The sequence below is a fragment of the Meleagris gallopavo genome, chromosome 2, assembly GCF_905368555.1.
Source record: "Meleagris gallopavo chromosome 2, MGAL_WU_HG_1.1, whole genome shotgun sequence".
Taxonomy (NCBI): Eukaryota; Metazoa; Chordata; class Aves; order Galliformes; family Phasianidae; genus Meleagris; species Meleagris gallopavo.
Window position 1 is genome coordinate 92,301,935 of NC_139405.1, and position 24,788 is coordinate 92,326,722.

Consider the following 24,788-nt stretch of genomic DNA (forward strand, 5'->3'; position numbering starts at 1 on the left):
CCACTAATAAGAAGTGAAGTCTTTGAAAGAACTGTCTCAACTTATTGAAGAATTTCAATGTAAGTCTTTAAAGACATATCAGTGTATTTTTAGGAAAAAAAAAAAACAAACAAAAAACAAGAAGCACCATTCTTTATTGGCTTTTTCTAATAAGTGTGTTTTTATTTCTTACTTCTCACTTTTTTATGCCTCATTTCCCTCCTTTATCACAGAATCAAAGCACGGAAGAGGTTGGCAGGGACCTCTGGATCCATCTGGTTCAACTTCTGCTCAGGCAAGGACACACAGCACCAGGACCATGTCTAAGCAACTTTTGAAGATCTCCAAAGAGAAGATCCAGAAGATATGAAGTTAGAATTCTTCTGATGTCAATGCTCGCTTAAAGGCCTTCATTTAAATACTAGATAAATATGAGAGACAGAGTTTTGGGCCCCATATATGCTTCTTTCTTTACATCTTAAGATGCTTCAAATTCTCTCTTTGTTTACAAGTGGAGCAACAGAGGCATATGTAGATGAAATGTGAATAAACTCAGTAGATCCTCTGTTTCATCAAGAAAAGCACAAATTATTCAAATAATTTATCTGCTAGGAGAACAAAATAATCTTAGCAGGCCAACTAAATAAATTTCCCATAGGCAAAAAAAAAAAAAAGTATATCGCTACTTCCAAGATCTTCCTGAGGAAATTGATCTCCCCAGTACTACTGGGTGATTTAAAAATAATAATAATAATAATAATTATTATTATTATTCCTGCATAGTTTTCATTTACTTTGTGGTTGACAGTGAAATCTCAAAGTAGACCTTCCACAGAAAACACTTCAGCTGCAAGTGGACTGCTGTATAAGCATTCTCAGCACCCACCACTTCAATATCATTTCAGCAACATACGAGCCTAGGGACCCACAGCAGAAAACTCATCCAAAACCTACTGTTTGCTGTCACTATACATTTGGGGCAACACTCTCCCGCCTGTCATTTTTATTATTCCCCCTTTTATTAAGCTAGTACTCCCGGTACACAAAGATCTGGAAACTTCCTGCCACTGAAATTGCTATTCCCAGTCCAGAAGGTGCTATGAGGAATTAAGCTGTAGCTCTTTTGTATTGGAAACACTAGACAATGGCTGCTAACATGCAGAGCCACACACCAATTGCTGATGTACATCTGGTTGATATTTCAGACCCAACTTTGTACCTTCCTAATCATTAATCAACAATCAGACAAAGAATATACTGCCGAATCCAGACAGCAGCCAATAAAGATCTCTAATACATTATGGATTCTCTGCCAGCACGTTTATTTATTGTTTGCAGTGTTCTGCTTGAAAATCCCTATGCTCTTTCATTTTATTTATTTATTTATTTATTTTTCTCTAGCTGGATTTAACAAAGCAATGAAGCTCCATTTATTAACTTTTTTTTTTTTTTCTTTTTTTTTGCAAATTCTGAACGGTGAATTACATTACGTAAATGAAAGAATGAAATTGCCTAAGTAGGTTATTTTATCCTCAGGTAAATACCTTGTAGATCATTTTATCATTATTTAACATTATATTAAAGTTTGTCTCTCAGCTGAGAGTGAAATAAATATACCTTTCTCGACATTTCCAGTATTCAGTGGGATTTTTCACAGTACCATAAAGGCAAGAAACAATAAGGACCTCATTGTTTTGTGGTTAGGCTTTAACATAAATGCATCAGTGGATCTCGGGTTCTGCACATCATGCAAACATGCTCTACTATCACATTAATGTTAAAATATCTAAGTCCCCGTTTCTGATTTATAATATCGTTGACAAATACTAAAAAGGACAAGCATGCCATAAAGTTTATGGATGGAGTGATGGCATGCACAATGATATCCTCATAAAGAATAAAGGGGGAAAAGTTATTTATTCTTGCAGATTCAAGAACTAAAATACAGATAGACTGGCTGTGTGCACAGAATTTTTCATAAATATCCCACAGTGCACCCTGTTGTACAGCAGCCATACATTAATTAGAGCATTCAGCAGACACTGCAATGTGTTACACTCACCCAAGTGAATCTTCATTTTTCACATGCAGGGCCTTACTAATTAAAATCAGCTTTGCAATTAAATGTGGAAAATTGTGTTAAACTTTCAAGCATGGTTTAGAAAAAAATGCATTTATTTTTAGGGTATTTTATTTTGATGCAAATGAATTTTCCATCAAAGTGAGACTAGCAAAAGGGAGGTATGAGGATTTCTCTTTTTTGTATTATAGATGCTCCTCTCAGTTGCAAGTTGCAATGCTCCACTATCTCTCTGCCAGTACCTGGCCCTGTTCCAACGCTTTTAGTGAGTGCTATCTGTCAAGGCATGAATAATACAGCCCCTAGGCTGTCGGCAGAATTCAAATGAGGCATACATCAGGAAGCAAGCACTCGACTTTAGCTCCAGAACATGCTCCTGTGAAGACAGGCAATTATTCACCCACGGCTGCAGCCATGGCAATCAAACTGGTGGGTGAAAAGGTATATGAAATGAAAAAATTTGAATAAGAAATATGGCACAACAAGTCAGAGAAATTCAATAATTTTCTAATAAGAGAGAGACATTTCAGTCTTTTAATTTTGAAGTTTGGAAGTCGGAATTATTTCTCTCACTCTGTTCTAAAATATAGATGACTTAACTATGGCATATAATGCCGAGGTAATACAAGGGTGTGGGGAAATTTTCATAATCAGAAGAATGCTAAACTCTAAGGTATTTATAGATTTAAATAAATCTGTTATATCGAGTGTCAAATCTCATGCTCAAAAATTAAAAGACAATCAAAACAATCCTGCCTGCATAATGTAATACAAAGAAACATACAGCCTCAAAAAGCAACAAAGAACTGGCTGATCTCAAGGCATTTATTGGTAAAGTAAAACACAATACATTTTATAAGGCTGGGGTCAATTCATATGCTATAGATCCAGGAATTATCCTCCTCTCCTCACTTTTGAGACTTGCTTCTTCTCAACACAGTGATTAATGAAAAAAAATCCTGTGCAAATGCAATATGTATGGAAGACAAGTTATGGACAATTTTTTTGGTAGATGAAATCTATAAGTTGCATTATTTCATCTGAATTCTTATTTTCATCAAATTGAAATTCATTATATAGTGAGAGCTCTATCGGTATTTGAAGAGAGTGTCATTTGACCCTAATAATTTATTCTTCACTTAAATTTGATACATAATATTTCAGAATAAAATTTCAGACAATGGTTCTTATCTGTTTTCAAATTCACACTTATATAAAGTATATGCATTAAGAGAATCCTAAATTAATACATACAGTTCTACATATCAGCTTAAGACTCTTTTTAGGGATCCCATTTATTAAAATGTGTTTTCTTCTGAGGAATGTCATATTTTGCAAGTGATTAGTCCATTAAAGAATCTAATTGCTTTTGTTACTGGAAAAATAGCTTAAACAACGTTAAGAAGCTTTTAAAATAGGCCACTGCATGTAATTAGCATTTTTTTTAGTGGGAACTAGTTAAAATTTTTACAGTCTGTCTAAATACCTATTTACATGAAAAACCTTAAACAGCTATTGGGTATACGATGTGTTGTTTACTTTAAAAAAGTAATGCTAAGTTCATCACAACACAGTAATGTGCAGTGCTTTCAAAGCCATCACTCTCATCTACTTGGTAAATAACAGGCCACAGTTACTGCTCAGTTACTTTAGAACACCTATGGGTTTTTTACCTGCATAACTTGGGCACAAATTTGGACTTGCTTTTACACTTATATTAGTATACACAGAACGTGAATCCTTTTCTCTTTGAAGCTGAGTAATGAAACTGGCTAAGTTTCTTCTAATTGCAATGCAAGAACACTCAAATCTTAATTTTTTTTTCTTTAGACGTTTAGCTGACAGACATCCCAAATACAGTTCTGAGAGCACGGTCCTAGTGGGCAATGTTTAACTGCAATATACTGAGGTGGGCTGATCACAGCTAAAAGTATTCAAAGGATCTGGAACACATTTATTGTCCAAAAATAATACACAGCTTGGGAAGTGTAAGAGCGCTGTTCATTATCATGCCACTCTCCACAGTGGACCTGGAGAGCTACTAAGGAAATAAAATAAACAGTATTAGGAGTCCAGGAAGAAGCTCTGCTTTTCACTCCTAAGATTGGAATTCTTTTCTTGTCTCCACAATTACCTGAATGGGTCTATGTCCCTTCCTCCCTCCCTCACATATCTTCCACAACTCATGCCTTTCTTCCACAAAGATAAGCCTTTCTTTAGCAGCATATTCTAGATGATATTAGATGCCTGGAAATACAAATGATATTTGTGTAAAGTACAACATTGAGGCACTGCCTCATGCTCTGCATCCTAGCCAATGCTGGAGAATCCATGGTCCTTCAAGTTTCTAGGTATTACTAAAATGGAAAAATGATAAGATTGCTCTTAAGACACCCAATTTTGGGCATTTCCCCTTAGTGTCCAAAACGGGGATGCTTTTTGAGCTTTGTATGTAGTCTTTTGGGAGAGATGCTTCCTCCAAGTTAATTTTAAAGATGCTAGCATCTTCCATTTAAAATTGGCCAGAAGAGCAGGTTGTCCATCTTAGCTGACTTGATAGCATTCCCAACTAGCAAGCTAAATTAAGCACTGCACTTAAGTGCTAAGAGTATTCACTGTCATACAATGTTTAATTTTACAGTAAAAAGAAAAATCCAAAAAAATGGAAATGATGCAATAAGCCATTGCCACTCTTATCCTATCGTAGTACCAATCTTGTTTTGCACCTCAATGGCTTATAAGGCCTGCTTGTTTCCTTGGCAAATTCTAGCATTGCACAGTTATGGTGTAGACTTGTGAACTTGTCAGCAGCCCATTCATAATTAATTTCATAATGAAACATTGATAAAACTCTCCTTTGACTTCTACTTGATATTTTCTCAGCAGAACAATGTCTCATCTCCTAAATTTGCCTGAAAATTTGAAAGGATCTTTTTGTTTCAGTTGAAGTTTAACGCAGCATCTGAACATTGTTTCACTGTAATATTGGTATTACAAAGATAAAATTCTATTAACAAAAATAAAATTAGATTGAAAACAAAATCAAAAATTCCAGAGAATTCATGATGTTATTAAAAAAACCCTCAACACAGAGTAATGTTAGAGAGCTCTGAATGCATCTAGTGAAAGCAAATATATTTCATTTCTTATAATGAGTTAGTCTGATATTGTGAATGGAAAAGTCTTAACCTCATTAACCTCATGCTCCATGGGTCTAAATGGAATTGAGTTAGGCAGCACCTGAGTGCATAAAATTTATAAGATAGTCTGATTTCTTTGGAAGAAATGTTGGAGGGTTTTTCCATCCAAACAGAAAATTAGAAGGAAAAAAAAAAAAAAAGATAAATTCTTTCAAAATTTTTCAAAAACTTTAAATTACTTACTTGGTGATTTGACTAGAAAAAACATTGCTGTTTCAGGAAATAAGTGTGTTGTACGCCTCAACAAATAATTTTTGTTTTTACACTAAACGAGACATACGTTAGTTAAACATATTTTGATTAGTGCATTGGCAATCAGAGTGGTAAGAAAACAATTTAAAAAAACTTAAGAATTCATAAGAAGAAAATAATTTCTGATATATTTCCAATTTTTATTTTTTCTACATCCACCCTAAAATTTCACTTAATTAACAGTTCTGAGATTCTGTCTGTTTGTGTACTGGCAAAGAATCATGTTAAGAAAACAAAGTATGGAACTGTTGCCTCAAGACTGTCTGTAATCCTTTCCAACCTTGTATCTTTCCCTTCTTTCTACCCCTAAAAAGCTGATATGAGACAAACACGAGTAAAAGTTAGAGTAATTCAGAAGAAAAGTTAGATTTTTTTTTAAGCTAAAGAATTTTGTTCTGTGTGGTTTCAAAATTATTGGTTTTGAAAACAGCGTGCAAATCCCATGAAGCATAAAGAAATGAATGTAGTCACAATCTTGTAACTAGAAAGGACATTATAATCATGTCATTTAACTGCTAGCTCTTCTTGAAATTTCTGAAGGAAAAGAAGGATATGGTGCCATTAATTAATTACTGATGAAGCTTGTATTTACATGAGTAAAATGGAGAAAGAAAAACATGATTTGAAATGAGAAATCACTATAGTTTCAAAAAGAGTGGTTTTGGCTATATATATCAGTGTTCCAATTTAACTAAATCCTTCATACTATCACAAAAAGATTATGATTGAAAAAAGGATAATGAAAATAAATCTAAATAAAAATATTTAACACTTCATATTTTAGAAATGTAATTCAAAATAATTTTAGTATCAGGCACTTCCATTTCTTGTTTTAATTTTTAAAGTATTTTCTTGATTTGTCCCTAAGCTTCATTCATTGTTAACACTGAGTGGACTGATATCTCACTATTTTGCATTTTTCACACAAATATCTTAACCAGGAATGCACAGAATTGGATACAACAGGATAGGACAAGATAAAGCAGGATAGAACAGAACAGAAGTTGGAAGGAACCTACAAGTATCATCAAGTCCAACTGCATAATTTCCATTTAATTCATAAAAAAACATGTCCCATGTCCTCACTGTGTATCATCTCTCAAATCTGGTGCTAAATATGCATTCTAGTTAGTGTAAATACCACAAATGCTTTAAAATCTGAATAAGTCAATAGTAAAAAAGTCATAACAGTTCCAGGAGAATTTAACACTAGTTTGAACACATTTCTCTTCACATGGCCAAAACATTGGCCATTTAAAACAGTCTGCTGTATAAAATATGTTAAATAAAATGCACTGCACACAAGAAAAATTAATGTGTCCTCGAGCTTAAACGTTTGAAATTTTTTTTTCAAACTAATACATGAACGATTTAGTAAATGAATGTTTTTTTATACAGACATACAAGGCAACATTGAACATCCATATTGCAGATAAATTTAAGTATTCAGTTCTAAATTAATTTGAAGCACATGTACATATGTGTAACATAATGCTATTATTAACATAATTATATTATTAACAGTAAATGGTTAAACATATTTTCTTAATGGAGATCTCTCCAAGTATCATAGTTTAGAATCTCGAGTAAGTATAAGTATAATGTAATATTTGAATCCAGAGGTCTTATTATCAATGATTTTGTCTTACTCTTTTGACCCTTGAATCTAACCAGATCATCAAACTCACAATGTTCAGAAGTTCTCATTTAGTTACAAAATTCATTAAATAACAGAAATCACAATGGCACCAACATGTCAGCAAGGCCAAATTTTACTTTGCAATACATGAGCTGCATGAAAAAACTGAAAGAAGACTGAAAATGGAACAAGATTCGTCAAGCAAAAACTTGGTTTAGGTTTACGTGTGAATTTCACCTCCATGGTTAAAATGGACAGAGTGGTCCTGTGAGTATTGTAAGAGGGTTTAGGACCTGTCCTCATTTGCACTTATAAATGTTTTAATTTCAAAGGTTTTCAATAACATAGTGCAATAAAGACAAATGAAAAGCACTGCTTAAAGAAAAAAAAAAAAAAAAAAAAAGAGAAAAAAACATATGAATCCAGATAGATTCTAGATCTAATTTCAAATTTCTATCATTGTTTGGTTTAGCAAGGTCATGCCAGCTGACTTGTTTTCATGCCAACTGACTTGTTTACCAAATCTCTTCAATAATTATGAAAAATTATAGATATTACCTTCTGTGCCTTGCATATTTGCCACTAACATGACCACTGCCATCACAGCCAGGCGTGGGACAGCTGCAAAAGGGAGAGAATTAATTATATAGGTGCGGGTGTGCTGCAGAAAAATTATACTAAAAGCAGGCAGGAGGTATTACAGAAATGGAGGGCAACAAAGACAGAGAGAAAGAAATCAAATAACTGAAGGGAAAAAAAAGAGGGGATGCTTTTTATTAGCAAGTCTCAAGGGAATTAATTTCATCAGTGCAGCAGGGCATGAGCAAACCACCAATGAACTTGAAAGTGCATTATACCCATTAAAAGGCATGAATTTTCTAAATTGCTAATGGGGATACATTTTACACTCAGAGCACTAACCTGAACAGCTCTTGTATGGCTGGTTCCACGGGAACTGCAGAGAGATGGAAAATATATAAAGATTTATCATCTATTACAAGTACCCCTCTTCTACAGAAAATTACCAGAAAGGTTGTGTAAAAGCAAGGGTCAGAATGAATCGTGCTAAGAGATTCTGGACGATGAAGGTCACCCTGAGCGGGGGCCTTGAGTGATTTACTGAAGCAGGAGACGTACCTCGAACACCTTTGGAGCGTGTGCGATGGCGCTTCTCGTCTGCATCCACCTCCATCTGGGAATAGATTAGCAGGCAGTCAATGTTCTTATCCTGCATGCACAGACTATCAATGCACAGACTGATACAGTCTCTCACACAATTTATTGACACTATTTTAATTCCATTTTATCCCGTAAGGGAAAGTCCACCTTACAAAGGATTTTTCGGATCTTCGCGTTTGTTTAAAAACAGAAAATGCAGTAATTTCTGCTTTAATCAGCCCATTTGCATGCCCTGATTTTTACATTTTATGCAACAAATTGCTAGTTCTTACTTTCTAAAGGGTATTTCTAACGGAGAGCCTTGGTAACGCCCTTATTTTGAAACAAGTGCGCAATAGATTTCCATACAGTTTAAAGTTAAAAGTCAATGGGTCCCACAATATGGGTTGCTTTCTAACCAAATACTTTGCACTGGGAGAGGAAAGAATAGCGACCGAAAAGGAGATAAAGAGTCATCATTAGAACTTCACAGATTTCACATCTTTTTGTATGGTGCTGTGACGTTTGCAATGTTTCATTGTTTAGATATGTATTTCTAGATTCAGGAATGTGCTCGCTCAATAAAAATAGCTAAATCTTTACCTTCATTTTATAAACACTGTTCCTATCAGACATGACTCCTTTTGCAGTGATAAACACACAGAAATCTTAAATCTTTCCCAGCTAGGGGCAGGGCTGCTGATTAGAGCTGAAAGTATAAACATTGATCGGTAGTAGTTACCATAGGGCCACAAGGATTTTCCTGATCTTCCACATACTGTTGTCACTAGATTTTCAACGGTGAAATTGCACAGGCTTAGCAGCGTTTATAATTTTGTACAATGCGAGCAGATTGCACTGAATTTTGTTGAGAGACCACGTCCCTGAAAATCTATGCAGTATCTGCATTACCAGCTACTTTGCATGCAGAAAAAATGGGACGGCAAGATGGATCTGTGATAGTTTATACATAGAGATGATATTAAAAAGGTCAAGAAGCACAGGCACTGACCTTGTGGCTCTGGTTCTCTCAGGAAAAAAATAAAAACAATTAGTAGTTTAGAGCTCCCTCAACTTATTGTATCACAGGGAAAGAGCCAAAGCAATAAAACTTGTGGGTGGCAGGCATTTAGCGGAAAAAAAGGACCACTTTCACAAGATTCTGTGCTGCCACTTTAGCTGTGCTTCTTGGTATTCATCACCTGGCTCCTGGCAGCATGATTTATTCCAGTCTTTAGGGATGACCTTCTAAAATAAGCACAAATCACAAAAGCTACTACAGCAGCAGCCTCCACTTAAGGGGCTTCAATTCCAGTGTGTACCTCTGCATCATCTAGAGTGTGTTTCATTAAGATACCTCTGTATAGCTGTGTGAATATATATTTAAAGCTTTGGCTCCCATCATAGTCAACCAATGGTATTATCTGAGGTACTGTAAGGTAACACATCAAGCCTCTAATTGCCAGTCCAGAAAGATACAAAAGGGCACATGCAGGTCCTCTGCTGTATTTGTTGACTCTCTGTATATGTTTTAACCTCTGGTATCAGAATTGTCATTTGCTGTCTATGCCTGAGTAACTGAACTTCACACATTCAGCATTGCATTTAGAGCTCAGGGAACAAATCCTCTCATCATCTACAGGTATAGCTTTAGCACAGGCTCAATCAGTCTGTAGGCACTTCTGCCTCCACTGTATAGCTTTTTTTTGACTCCAAGATACGTGGCATGCCATTGGATACCCACTATGATGCCAAAACTGAACACAATCTGTGTCTATTCTATACCTTGAGTTCACATTTCGATGGCTTTCAACCTCTAAGAGTTGATGTGAATCAACTTAATGTCCTAATTCCACACAAATACTTTTTGAACTTGAGCTTCAAAATATTCAAGGACCTACTGCATTCCTGTTGCAAAGTGAATGAGCGTCACTTGCAATTTCTGTCAGGAAAATATTAAACAAACAATGAAAACAAAAACGAACAGTGATGGTTTCCTTTCAAAGGAGACCTATATATGCAGGCCAAAAGGATTCTGTAGCAGGTTTATGCCATTACCTCACAGAGACCACCAAAGAAGGAGGGTTGTGGAGGTGTGCACACAACCTGCAGTTTAGTCCCAACCCATCAGCCCTTGGCGTAGGACAGATGACCCTGTAAGTTCAGTTAACTGACATTTCTGTGTAAGAAACAAGATTTTCAAGTTGCCCTATCAAAGCACATAATAGCATCTCCGAAATGTAAAAATTAGCCATCAGATGATGATACTATTCATTTCATTAACAAGAAAACAGTACCATTCTTTAACTCCAGTAATGCATAAGGCTACGTGAGGACACCAAAATTGGAGCTACTTGATCTTTAGCCTAATATGTTTTTTAAAAAAGTTTAGAAAATGTTATCTAGTTGAAAGAACTATTATGAACAGAACCTAGAAATGCTGCCCCAGCTGTTAGGAAGGGGCAGACCATGAAATAGATTAGTGTGTCCTTCAAAATCTAAATAAGCTCTCTAATTCAAGAGTGCAGAGTTTGCTTTTAACTATACGGGCAGTCATAGAATCATAGAACCATAGAATGATTTGGATTGGAAAGGTCCTTTAAAATTATCTAGTTTCAATCCTCGTGCTATAGGCAGGAACACCTACCTCTAGACCAGGTTGCTCAAAGCCCCATCCAGCCTGGTCTTGAACACCTCCAGGGAGGGGGCATCCATAAATTCTCTGGGCAACCTGTTCCAGTGTCTCATCACCCTCACAGAAGAATCTCTTCCTAATGTCAACTCAAAATCTACCCTCTTCCAGTTTAAAGCCATTTCACCTCATCCTGTCACTGGAAAAGCCCCCATGTGACCCATATAGTCCAGATCTACAGTCAGATCGAAGAAGTGAAAAAATGACTGAAGAAGCTGCAGGCATGCAGGATGATCTTAAATTCTTATGTGTATCCTATGTAGCCTGATGTTCCTCCAGAAAGGCATAAACCTGTATTTCTGACCTAGATGCTTTTTCATACATGATAATGTATGTCTTGGATGCTCTAGGACATCTCAAAGGATGGTAGGTGTCTACATTTAGGCAATAGAATTTTATTTATATGTTTACTCACAGCTCTTCAGTACTCTGTCATATCAAATCTTCAGTCTTTCCACCCCAGTGTATTCAACGTTTGATTCTGGGAGCAGTTTCTTGAAATTCTACATGACCCCTACCTTTTATCATAGGAAGCCCTGAATGCACTGCTGGAATTTCCATGGCCAGGGAACAGTATTCTGTTCCAAGGCCTACTATTAGCTCATACAAATGCAAACTTCCTCACAATTTTCACATTTATGTTATTCTGCATATCACAGAATCACAGAATCAGACAATTGTAGAGTTTGGAAGGGACCTCAAGAGGTCATGGAGTCCAACCTCCATTTATTTCACATGCAGATTTTCTCATATTAAACAAACAAACAGAAACATTCTACATTAAGCTCAATTTTTTTTTGAGTAAATTAAAAAAAAAAATTATTGTGCTCACTAGGGTACAGGCAGCTAAAAAAGTACATTTATTATGTACAGAATCTAATCTCAGTAAATAAATACCAGCACACATACAAAAAAAAAAAAAAAAAAAAGAAAGAAAAAGATGAAAAATGTATCTGGGAGAAAACAAACTTTTTTTTTTTTTTTTTTTTTTTTTTAAGTTAGAGATAATTAAACGCTGGTATTAATAAACCTCCCAAAATTAAAAATAACAAAGAGCAAGCATCTGTCATTTTAAAATCAGCAGTCCCAAATAGGACTGATGGCTCTCCAAGACATTTCTATTGATAAATAACAATACTGTAATATTTGGGAAATGCTTGTGAACTGAAGAAAAAGTCTGAAACAAATATAATTGTAGCACTCTAAACCAAATTTTAGCAAGCGCTGAGAGGATGGTGTGGCACACTTACTAAATTTTACTGAAATTGACCCTTAGTAACATCATATAAGAACTGATATAGGATTTAAGATAATGACATAATTAGCACCAGTGAACACTTTATCGTGGAAAATTTGTAGTCAGAAACACCTGAAGCTGCTTTTTGATGACGTTTCTAAATTTGTTGATAAATGTAGCTACATTAGGATATCATGTACTTGGACACCTTTTAAAAATGTCACACTCTCTTATTCAATATTCAGATAATAAGTATTTGTAACATCAGCATACTTATAATGGTTAACAAATATTTCTCCAGAAAAAAGCAAAATATTTTGTGTAAAAAGTTTGTTTACAGAATAATTGCAAAAATTAAAACTACATATGTAGTGAGAGCCTTTCAGATACAATCCCACAGTTCCAGCCCTATAACATTCAGTATCGTCACCAGTTCTCTGGAAGTTTATGTTACTGAAAATTAATGGAGTGATAAACAATGTTGGAGACAGGCCAATTACATACACTGGCCTGAATTGCCTGGCAGATCTAACTCATCTAAAGAACATGCCAATTCCAACGTGCTACATCTATGAAAAAAGAATGTAGGCCATGCTTGAAAGACCAAAGTTCATAATCTGCAAGGCAATAACAGTGAAGAGGATCTGGACCGCCAGACGAGCATGAGCAATTACTGCTTTAGCTAAAGGGCATGATGTGATCCGTAGCTGCTCAACCTTTAAGGCTACAAGAATTTTCCAGAAAGCCACTGAGGTACTCATATATGGTCAGCAACTTTGATAACAGAGGGCAAGTTTTCATCAAAACCATAGCTATTTTTCTGTTAGCTTGCTTGATGCCCTGTTGGAGACTTTTCAGTATATAGATTTAAGCCTGTGAGTCTCATCATATTTCGGCTGCAACTAAGCTCCCCAAAGTTTCTACAGTCAACATCATTTTACCTATCTCTAGCTGTGCTCATATAGCTACCATATGTGCTTCCTCAGGGCTGCCAACTGTGAAGGATCCAGAGCTTTGGGCTCCACTCCAGGACAAATGGCAAGTTTTGCTCACTAGCAAGGAGGTAATTCAGACTTTCTTTCCCAGCAGACAGGTAGACCAGAAAATGATCCTTCTTGTTAAAACTGTCAGTCTCTCTGAATTTCTTGCTAAAGGCATGCAGCATTAGAGGTTCAGTCTGAAGTTCCAAAACTAGTTCAGCCAACATGTGGTTAGTGAAGTATTCCAGTTTCACTATAGCTGTAATTCATTGGAGGTCTGAAAAGACATGAAGAAGCTAAAAGCCTTAAATCAGTTTTTCTTTTTCCTTCCCAAGCTTGCTATTGTACTGCTATTATAATGAAATGCTTCAGAAATGACTCATCTATTCCTGATATACAGCTTATTCCATAAATAATATATTGTAATTTGCATTAAGACAGACACACTCAGTTTCTAACAGTACTGACTGAACTGTTCAGAGAAGCAACCTCAGAGAGGGTGTTTGAATACTGAGAAAAGTCAGAAAAGAATCAAAGCAATAAGATGGAGTCTAAAAAATTTTGATACATTATGCAAAACTCAGAATAGAATTTATTCAAGAGAAAATTAAGAATATTTACTTGACCAAGGTCTGCAAATACCCAAAGTACACACTGATTTCCAGGAGGAGAGTCAACTCTTTCAAAGAGCAGATGACAGCAGGACAAGGGGAAATGCTTTTAAGTTGAAGGAGGGAAGATTTAGGTTGGATGTCAGGAGGAAGTTCTTTACTATGAGAGTGTGAGGTGCTGGAACAGGCTGTCCAGAGAGGTCGTGGATGCCTCGTCCCTGGAGGTGTTCAAGGCCAGGTTGGATGAGACCCTGGGCAGTCTCGTCCAGTATTAAATGTGGAGGTTGGTGGTTCTGCCTGCAACAGGGGGGTTGGAGCTTCATGATTCTTGAGGTCCCTTTAACCCAAACCATTCTGTGATTGTGCGTGTTTCTACATTGAATGACCCAAGATTTAGGAACTTTTTTTTTTTTTTAAATTTAAAATAAGTTGAAATTATAAACTATTTGAACAAATATGGTCATAGATATATCATTTCATCTGGAAATGCTACCATTAAGCAGAAGGTAAAAATAAGGTGAAGATTTTGGGAAATTAACATGTGCAGATCAAGCTAATGTAACCCTGCTCTCATTATGTATGTATAAAACTTTAACTTTGCATATGACACAAAATGTTACTAGCTTTCCTTCTAGAGATCTGTCCCTGCAGTCAACGCAGAGCTTCCTAATTCCAGAGTTAGTGATGCAATGCTTATAACAATGTGCTCCAACAGATCTCCCTCTTCCCCAAGTTTCAGTAGCATATACTAAGCTTGAACTGACAATAATATAATAAAAATAAAAAATAATAATTAAAAAAAAACCCTAACATTATTTGCCCCTTAACTTATGCCTTACTAATCCCAGTCTGTAAAGTAATTGCATTCTGTGACAAAATAGCTGCATATGTGGATGAAAGATGAGCAGTAGATGCCATTTACCTCAACTTTAACAAGACTTCTGGTACAGTTCTTGTATCCCGTTATCACTCTATATGCATAGTCAGTCCTTTGAAATCTGTTCTCAGTATTTCAATCCTCTTACTCAGGATCTTGATTTTCACAGAAAACTTGAATGATTCACCCAAATGTTTAATGCACTTATTTTTGATGATTGAATCTACAAGACAAAACAGAGAAAAAAAATGTAGGAAAGAAAGTCACATTTAGAAGATACTTGAGTGCTTAACGAAAGGTCAGAAAAAAGAGAAAGCAATTTCCCCATCCTTTCAGATCCTTTTTCCGTCAACCTAGGTGCTTTCTTGGTGTAGACATCTGAAATTTAGTTCAAATATTTTAAAACGTCCTTTTCAAGTAAATCGGCAAGCTTTATAAACAATTATCAGATTTTAATCTTTCCCTCACAAAGATACCAACATACAGTTAGATCCTCTTATAGTAGAGCTCAAGGGGAAAGTTTATAAAGATAAAAGTTAGAAGTTAGGGGCATGCATTACAAATGGACACAATAAGCATGTGATGAAATTGATGGCTAGGACATAAATTACTCCTTTGTGCAAACATTTATTAATATCAAGGACAGTCTTTGCCGAAAAACAGAACATATCCTTGGGACATGCTCTCTAACTTTGCATATGACTCATTCTCCTGCTATAGTGCAGAGAAGGAATCCTATCTTACTTTCAGATGAACACTGCTAGCTGCACTTGAATCTGTAGATGCAGAACTGAATAAGCAGACTTTTGGTAAACTCACATGTTCACCACATATTCCTTTTGCAAAGAAACACGTTTAGGATTAACTGAAATATTCTGGAGGGAAGGTAGGAAACACCTTCAGGTGTTTCTCATTGGCTTCCTATCATTTAGAGTTGAAAAGAGCCAAACTGCACACTACTCATTCAAGCATTTCTTCTTTTACTAGTTTTTTGGTGTGGGTTTTTTGTTTGTTTGTTTTTGTTTTTGTTTTTTTTGTTTGCAAATTGATAGATACGAAGGATGAGAAAGTAGAATAGTAATTAGAGTTAAGGAGAAATAGCACTGGATCTTTAGCACCTGGAGAGAAGATTCTTCAATCTATAGCTTTCTAAACATGCTTTGGATATAAGCACTGAGGAGGCTTTGGGACATAAGCCTACATAGAATTAAAATTTCTATCAGGGAGATCTGGAATATGTCTACACAACTCAGCAACTCAAATTCCCCCAAATTCCTATAGTTTCCTAAACCACTAAAATAATCAGTTTTCTCCTCAAAAAAACTCATAATCAGATACCAAGTCCTAATGCCTAATTTCAAATCTATGACCTAGCCCATGCCTTCTCATGCAACTGAGACGAAAGGCTTGCGAACAGTGAAGCTGGAATACAAGCACATTGTATCTCCTTAGCAAGTCCTCAAGCGCGGTTCTGTTCCATGACGCTTCTTTTGCTAATAGTAAGGATGACGAGTGTGTATGCTAACAGGGACCATGCAATACTGAAGTCTCAAGAACTTCAGTCATGTTGATTTTTATCATCCTATATATAAGCATTTCTGACTGAAGAAAGATTATATAATTTTTCATATATAAAGAAAATAACGTTGTGAAGGTTTCGCTGTTGCTGTAACAATTATCTCAACCCTATACATAGGCTGAAACAAGAATCTGTGCTTCTTAATGCTGGAGCTACACACTCAAAAGCACAGTTCTTGATTCAAGGGCTTCATATTAATGAAATAAAATAAAAGAGAGAACCGGTTTGTAAACCAGTCAGGGAAGCAGGTAGAAGAAGTACAGATTAAAACTGAGTGTAATATTTATGGGAAGAAACAGAAACAATAGACAAAAAAAGTATTCTGAACTTATAAAACCAGAATTTCTTGTGGTCATGAACAAAAGCATATCATGATACTTCTAAAGTGGGTAGACAAGCAGCTGAAGCCTTTGTGAACTTCAAGAAATGAGAGACAGAATGCAATTTAATTTGTTGATGGAGATTCTGAACCAAATTTGCACCATATGTGAGTGCAGCAGTTGGGGTCAGACCACAGGCTAGAGGACAGGCGTGCCCATGCTGCTAATGGCTGAAGGAAATAAATGTAGGTGGGAGGGCAAGTGTAATCACTGTCGAAGACCAAGCTGGTGAGTAGGCAGTGTCCTGAAAGCTAGGGAGTGAGTAGGTGTAAGATGCATGGGAGCAGCTGTGTCTCTCTACAAGTGAGAGCACAGGGGTGGGCTGTGGGACTGGGGGAGTCCTGTCCAGCTGTGCACACATGTATGTGCGGGGGATATATGTTCCAAAATACAGGTTTACATTTAACTTGTAGGGTTTAAACATTAATATCTGTCCCAGCAGGGAGACCTTGATGGGAGTGGGCATAGTAGAGATGGTTGGACTAGATGATCTTAGGGGGCTTTTCCAACCTGCATAATTCTATGAGTTATGAATCTAAGAGTTAGATGAATTTCACAGAACTCTACGTTCTGAATAAGCATCAATATGTAAATACACATTTACTTAATATAAATAAAAATACATTATGGTCTTTTGAGTACAGTACACCAAATGAAAGTATACAGATTTCTATTTGTCTGATATTTAGAAGATCTATTACTGTAAGTACTTATTTTATTGGCTGAAATGTAACTATTTTCAAAGGCCATATAACCCAGTCTCTTCTGTAAATCTCATACAAGGTATTAGCACTATACATTCTCAAATTATCATTAAATCCTAAGAGAACAGAGAACAAACCAACTGTGAAACACTCTAATAACCTGCAACAGCATTGGGGAACACGTAATGTTGTACCTATCATCATAAACAGGACTTATACCACTGAAGGAAAAGCCAAAGCACAGTCATGGAAATTCAGGTCAAAGTGGTGATAACTTCAGGGTTTTCGCTTCAGCTTTGGATCTCCTAATGACTGTAATCACGATCATGCTGTGTTTCAACCTCTTTGCTTGTCTGAATCACCCACATTCAGTTCAGGCCTAGAGGCCCTTTGATCACACCTACCGGGGTTGTGCCTGGCAAGCCACTTAGAAACATAAAGCCACTGATATGTCCCCACAGTTCAGCCAGCAGCAGAGTTGTAAGAGCTATAATTCTTAGGAGCTGTAACCAAATGATCATTGCAGAAAATGAGAGGGGAAATGAAGACTTTATCTGCCCCACTTGCTTGACAAATTTCACTTCTAGCTCTGTCACAGCAAGTGAAGGACTTTGTCCCCTGAAGAGGAAATTGGTCTACTGAAGTAAAAATGTTGCCTGTTTGCTTATCTTGTGCATGTTTTTAATCAGGTTTGGATTTACCCTTCAGAACTGACCTACATTATTTGAGCCTGTAATTAAATTGAGGAATCTGTTGGTTTGCCTTCAATTGATTCACCTTTTGAATAGGGAATATATAAAAAGACTCATTCTTCTGAAGCCAAGAAGATAGATGAGCTTTGAACACAATTTAAGCTTATCTAGGATGTTCACGCATAATGTTTTTCACTGAGGAGCTTACACTAATACGTGTGATCAGAGATGTCCACAATGGGCCTTTGTATCAGCCAAGTCACAGCGTGTGCAAATAGATATCAGTGAATGTAATTATGCGACAGCATACATGCATGTAGTTTGTGTGCATATAAAAACTAGGATAACAGCTTTTTAAATGTGACATCTAGTAACTATAATTCAAAAATACACCTAAGTGATTTGTATGCTAAAGTGTGCTGATCCAGTATTGCACTCACAGTAGACAACATGGAACAGATTCAGACTGACAATAACTGAAGAAAACTGTGAGCATTTCAGATTAAAAAAAAAAAGCAGACCAAGGCACCATGTGAATTGAAAACATTATTAAAAAGATGGGACCTATGCTTAAGATTTTGATTAAATTTATGTTAACTCTAGTGAACAAAGTATATGTGGGTATGTACAACACAAAAAATCACAAGTATTTCATGGAAGCCAAGAAGAAACCCTCATTAAAAAAAAAATCTAAAAACACATGTAGACCACCATGGAGCCCTTTCAGTTCAGTAGATTATCAGTCTTTACAATAAAAACAGAATAGTAAAACAATAATCTGTTAAAACAAGTGAATTAATGTTGGTATTAAGTACACAGATTAGCATCCTTTCTTTCTCATTCGCTACTTCACAACAATGAAAACTCTTTTCTGTTTTCTAGCTTTTGCCTATTTAGAGTGATGGCAACTAACTCAGAACCACACGGTATCAGAAATGTTTGTTGCTGTTAGTGTGCATATCTTTCTGCTTATCAAAGGTTATGTTATAAATAGCTTACAGCTATTAGAAATGCAACAGTTAGTTGATAAATTAATAAGGGAGACAAGCAAAATATCAATCATAGCACTGCTAACATAATTAGCATACATTAAACTGGATAACAGATTACTGCAGCTGTTGCATAAAATGAGCACCTACTTCAGTTGTTCAACACCTTGCATACTTTTAACCCTAAAACAGTACTACACTATACTTAAAACACACACACACACACACACACACAAAAAAAAGAGACCAGAAGAAAGCAATAGTGAATGCTAATCTGTAAATCTCTGCCCGAGATTTACATATAACACAATTACAGAATCACAGACTGGCGGAGGTTGGCAGGATCATCTGGGTCCATTTGACCCAGCCTTTGCTCCAGCAAGGATACCCAGAGCAGGGTGCCCAGCACCATGTCCAGATTTCTGGAGATCTCCAAAGAGGAAACTCCACAACCTTAGCAGCCAGTGTTCCAGCACTCATACTGCACAGAAGTGCTCCTGGGATTCAAGTTGAACCTTCTCTGTTCCAGTTTGTGCCCATTATCTCTTTTGCTGGCACTGGGAACCACTATTTTCAGAGCCTGGCTTGATCCTCTTTTCACTGTCCCTTCAGGATTTATAGACATTGATGAGATCCTTATGAGCCTCCACTTCTCCAAACTGAACAGGTTCAGCTCCCTAAGCCTCTCCTCATACAAGAGGTGCTCCCATCTCTTGATTATCTTGGTGGCTCTGTGTTGGACTTTCTCCAGTATGTCCATGCTCTTTTTGCACTGTGGGGCCAGAACTGGACACAGCACTCCAGGTGTGCCCTCACCAATGCTGAGCAGAGGGGAAGGGTCACATCTGTTCTGGTGATACTCTATCTAATGCAGTCAAGGGCACAGTGCATTATATTTTTCTGTCCTTTCTCCTTTCTTACAATAACTGTGATATTGGAGTATCTGTAATTTCTTTTATTTTGTATAAAGTTGTTTTTAAAGCAAATTGAAAAATATAGTTTTTCTCAACTAGGCACAAAAGAGACTTCATGCTTCAGAAGTTTATCCTGTCTGAAGGAGTTTTAAGATCTAGAACAAATTCTGATGATACTGTAATTCAAATCAATTAAAACAAATCAGTAGAACTGCTTGTATTCTGCCCTCAGTTGAGATTTGCCTCCTGACTCCTGACAAGGTAATACAGTTACTCACAGAACAGTGGGAAAGAATCTGTCACTATGATAATGGAATTAGGATATTAGAATTAAAACTGAGGCTTTCAAAATTATAATTCTGCATGCGTAATGTCAGTTTTGTGATATGCTATCCTATTATACCGTCATCCACTCACAACCAATGGTGTAAAGGCTTTATTTCCATAATACACACTGTAAAAATGGGAAATTGCATCATTAGGTTTTGTTTAGACAACTTGGTGAAAAGACTGAAGTGAAAAAGTAAATTCTGCATAAAAAGATCTCCCCTTTTATCCTCGAGGAACAAAGATAAACCTAAAAAGATACACTCAAGTATGTATGTGCGCTACTTATAGCATCACAGAATGGCTTAGGTTGGAAGAGAACTTAGAGATCATATAGTTCCAACTCCTCTGCCACGGGCAGGGTTGCCAACCACCAGATCAGACAGCTCAGGGTCCCATTCGACCTCGCCTTGAACACTTCCAGTGATGGGGCATCCACAGCCTCCCTGGGTAACCTGTTTCAGTGACTCACCATCCTCTGGTAAAGAATTTGTACCTAACATCAAAACTAAATTTCCTTTCTTTTAGCTTAAAGCTATTTCCCCTTGTCCTATCACTATCAGACTGTGTAAAAAGTCACTCTCACACCTGTTTATACGCTCCTTCAAGTTCTGGAAGGCTGCAATGAGTTCTCTCCAGAGCTTCTCTTCTCTCAGTAAAATAAGTCCAGCTTCCACAATCTTTTTTCATAGAGAGGTGTTCCAGCCCTTGGGCCATCTTTCTGGTCCTCCTCTGAACCTGCTCCAACAGGTCAACATTTTCCTGCACTGGGAGCTCCAGGCCTGGACACAGTACTTCAGATGAAGACTCACGAGAGTAGAGCAGAGTGGAACAATCACCTCCCCCTCCCTCCTGGCCACTCCTCTGGTGCAGCCCAGGGTACTACTTCCTGGCTGCAAGCATGCACTTCTAGTTCATGTCCAGATTTTCATCAACCAGGACCCCCTCAGCAGAGCTTCTCAGCAGGGAGTTCTTCTCCCAGTCCGTTCACATATCTGAGATTGTCCCAACTCAGGTGCAATATCCTGCTCTTGGCTTGTTGAACCTCATTAGGTTCACAAAGGCCCACTTTTCAAGCCTGTTCAGGTCTCCCCGGATGGCATTCCTTTTATCACATCAACTGCACCACCTGTCTTGGTATTATCAGCAAATGTACTGAAGGCACAACTCAATCCCATCACATATATCATTGATAAAGATGTCGCAGAGAACTGATCCCAAGATGGACCCCTGGAGGACACCACTTATCACCAGACTCCACCTGGACACAGAGCTATTGACCACAACCCTTTGGTTGCAACTCTTGATCCAATGAATAGTACAGACTTCAAATCCAGATTTTCCAATTTAGTGATAAGGATGTCATGCAGGAAACATGTCAAAGGCCCTGCACAAGTCCAGGTGCCGTTCCTTTATCCACTGATGCCATCACTCCCATTGTAGAAGGCCACCAGACTCATGGCCAGCAAGTCCTTGCTCAGCCATGCTCTGCTTGATTTCTCTTGTTTTCCCTTCCAACCCCTGCAATTCTGTGACTCTGTGCAATTCTGTGATACTGTGCTGTCTGGGTGAGAGAATGTTAGCAAATGCAGATAAACTATTACCTCTCCAAGACAGGGAAGCAGAACATCCAAAATTCTGTTTGTTCTTTCCACCTATGGAAAAGAACAGAGCTAGCAACAGCAGGAGAATCTGCCTTTATAATACTTGCAGCAATAAAAAGGCTTATTGCTCCTTGTGCTTTAGCACAGAGTTGGACTGGATGATCTCCAACCTATATGATTCTGTGATTCTTGTTTTCATGATTTTATGACACTTTTTTACATAAATTAACAGCTAGCATGTCTGCAGAAGACTTTCTGAACAAGAACGAAACAAAGGTCCATTTTTGATCAAAGAATTATCAAAAGAATTCAATTAACACTACATATTACACAGACATAGAGCGATATAATACTGAAGTATTTCTCTGAGCTGTACATCCGTGTGACTGGATACATGATGCAGTTAGGCAAAACTGTCACTTACTCAGAAAGCTAAAACTAAGCATGCATGCAAACTCATGTTGTAAATATGCAAACATAAATATATATTACAAATGAAACAGTTAAAAATACCTGAAATGCATCATATAATTAATATGCTAAGTATACACTGTGCCAATAAAGTTATGCATGGACATGCTTTTTTAGATTATATCATACCAGTCTACTGTGCAACGTACCACGCAGATTCTTGAACGCATGCCATGTCCCACTGACATTAAAACTGAAACATATTTATTTGTTTATTTGTAAGTCTTCTGGGGCAGTGCACATGTTTGTACAGCATTTGGCAAAATAAAAGTTCTGGACTGTGATTACAGCTCACATGCGCTAGAGCACTACAAGTACAGGTACAATGATGAACACTCATGTTTTCATGACTCATGTTTTTGAAGGTGAGCAGACATATTTAGATGAACAACTCCCTAAGACTATGGTAAAGGTGGGTAATATACATCCTAGAAGAACTTTACATGACAGAACCCTACTGTTTTCATGGAAACAGGGAAGAAAGCTACTAGCAGCAAAAATCTAGCTGGAGATTGGCTACAGCTGCCTGAAGACATTTAAAGACAAAAACATTATGGAGAGACAGAGTTGTGAAAGATAGAGAAAATACAAATAGCCTTGTCAAAAACAGATTTTTCTGTTTAATTGAACAAGGTATTATTCAGACTGAAGGGGAAAAAAAAGCAGAATATTGAAAAGAAATGATTCAATATAGGAAAGAATTATTTTAAAAGGGGCTAGAAAGTCTCCTCCTAAGATTAAGAGAAGTCTGAACATGATGATCTTATGATCATCTTATGATGATCTCCCTAAACTTTTCAGCAGTTTTACAGTTCAAAAATATACAAAACTTAATATTAAGAATCTAAATTAATGAAGTATTTCCAAAATAGAATGACATCGTACAAAAACTTGTTTTCTTATGAGAAAATAAGTCAGAAAAAACTCATCTCCTGTTCCCAGCTCAAATTGCATCAGCTGAGATCTTCAAAGACACTCCAGCTGAACTCAGCTCAGGCACTGATCTCCTCACTCTCACGACTAATAACAGAATGGAAGAATACAGCACGAAGCTGCAAAAGGAAGTGTTCAGACTGGACATCAGGAGGAGGTTCTTCACCAAGAGGGTGGCCATTCTTTGCCCATTTACTAAACGACAAGACATTCTTCAATATAACACCTATATATAAATATATAATATATAAATTATATATTAAAAAATTAAGTAAGTAAAATTCCTGAACATATCAATTAAGTATATATAATTTTAAAATTTAGGTATATTAGAACAAACTCTTCAATAGCCCCTGAGTATTGATGATATTCTTGTTACTGGTTATTCTAATACTGCAGCCAAATGAACAGAAATGCAGCTAAAATTACACATTGTAATTATAAACATTTTTAAACTCCACGACTCATTTGGCAGAAACAGGCAGGGACTGCATCTTCAGAACAAGTCAATGAATGACATAAATTTCTCTTTTTCCATCTTATTTGTGCATTCGCAATAGAAGGTAAACTGCAGATCAGAAAAACACTTTGCAAACATTTGACAGCCACTTGATGCAGTAGAGTAATACTGGAGGTAACACTTCCACATGTGTTTAAGAATGTAATGTGTGTGCTACCTGTAACTTTACATTTTTATAAGCTACAAATGTGATGCTCAGATAAGAGACCTGGTACACTAGGGTGACAGAAGCCTACGCAAAATAACCCCTGACAGGGGGGTTCCAGCAAAGGAGAGGCATACTACATTTTAGTTCTTTCTTGCTCATTCGGTACTCTTGAATACAATACTAAAATAAAAGAGAGACTGGTAAAACAGTAAAAATTACAAAGAAAGCCAATTCAGAATATTTCTGTTGGACATTTTTGGTAAGCTCTATTTGAAGAAAAGCATCAGGCCTCTCCACAGATCAATAAAGATCTATGCAATTTATCTTCTTCCAAAGGCCACTGTTGACCACAACCCCACAAAAGTTTCAGAAATTTTGGCTAGTTAAATTAATAGTATGACTAACTAGACTCAAACACAAGTACTTGATTATCATAGTTTTAAATTAGTAGCATGAACTCGCTATGATTTTGACCCATGCCAAAACAGGACTCTAATCATTGGACAGAGATTATAAGCAATAGATTTGTTAAGATCAGGCACCCTGTTTTTGGGACAGCAGAGCTTTTACTGTTAAGTGAGCCATCTGGCACCAGGTAGTCTCAATGACAGACAGTACTTCTGTCCTGCTTTTTTATTTCTCTTAAAGCTATATCTTTGCAATTTTAGAAACAGAATCAGTAGATGAGCCCCTGTAGCTAGACCTTCACGGTGCATTAAGTCTTATCCAGAACTTCCTTTTGCTGGGATTTTAATTTACTCCCATATTATGGACCTACTGAAACAGAACTGTAAATTACCAACATTCATAAAGATTATGAAT

The 24,788-nt window shown here is 36.7% G+C and overlaps 1 protein-coding gene across 2 annotated transcripts in view; it reads right to left on the reverse strand.

The window, feature by feature from the left end:
* The window catches only part of MYT1L (myelin transcription factor 1 like), a 127,176-nt gene extending 118,834 nt beyond the window's left edge, over positions 1 to 8,342 (reverse strand). For both annotated transcript variants that reach the window (XM_085217966.1, XM_085217965.1), the window contains exons 1-3: positions 8,288 to 8,342; positions 8,072 to 8,105; positions 7,709 to 7,771 (exon numbers count right to left, since the gene is read on the reverse strand). In XM_085217966.1, coding sequence (XP_085074092.1) covers positions 7,709 to 7,771; positions 8,072 to 8,105; positions 8,288 to 8,342 — 152 coding nt within the window. The remainder of the gene's footprint in view (positions 1 to 7,708; positions 7,772 to 8,071; positions 8,106 to 8,287) is intronic.
* Between the last annotated feature and the right edge of the window lie 16,446 nt (positions 8,343 to 24,788).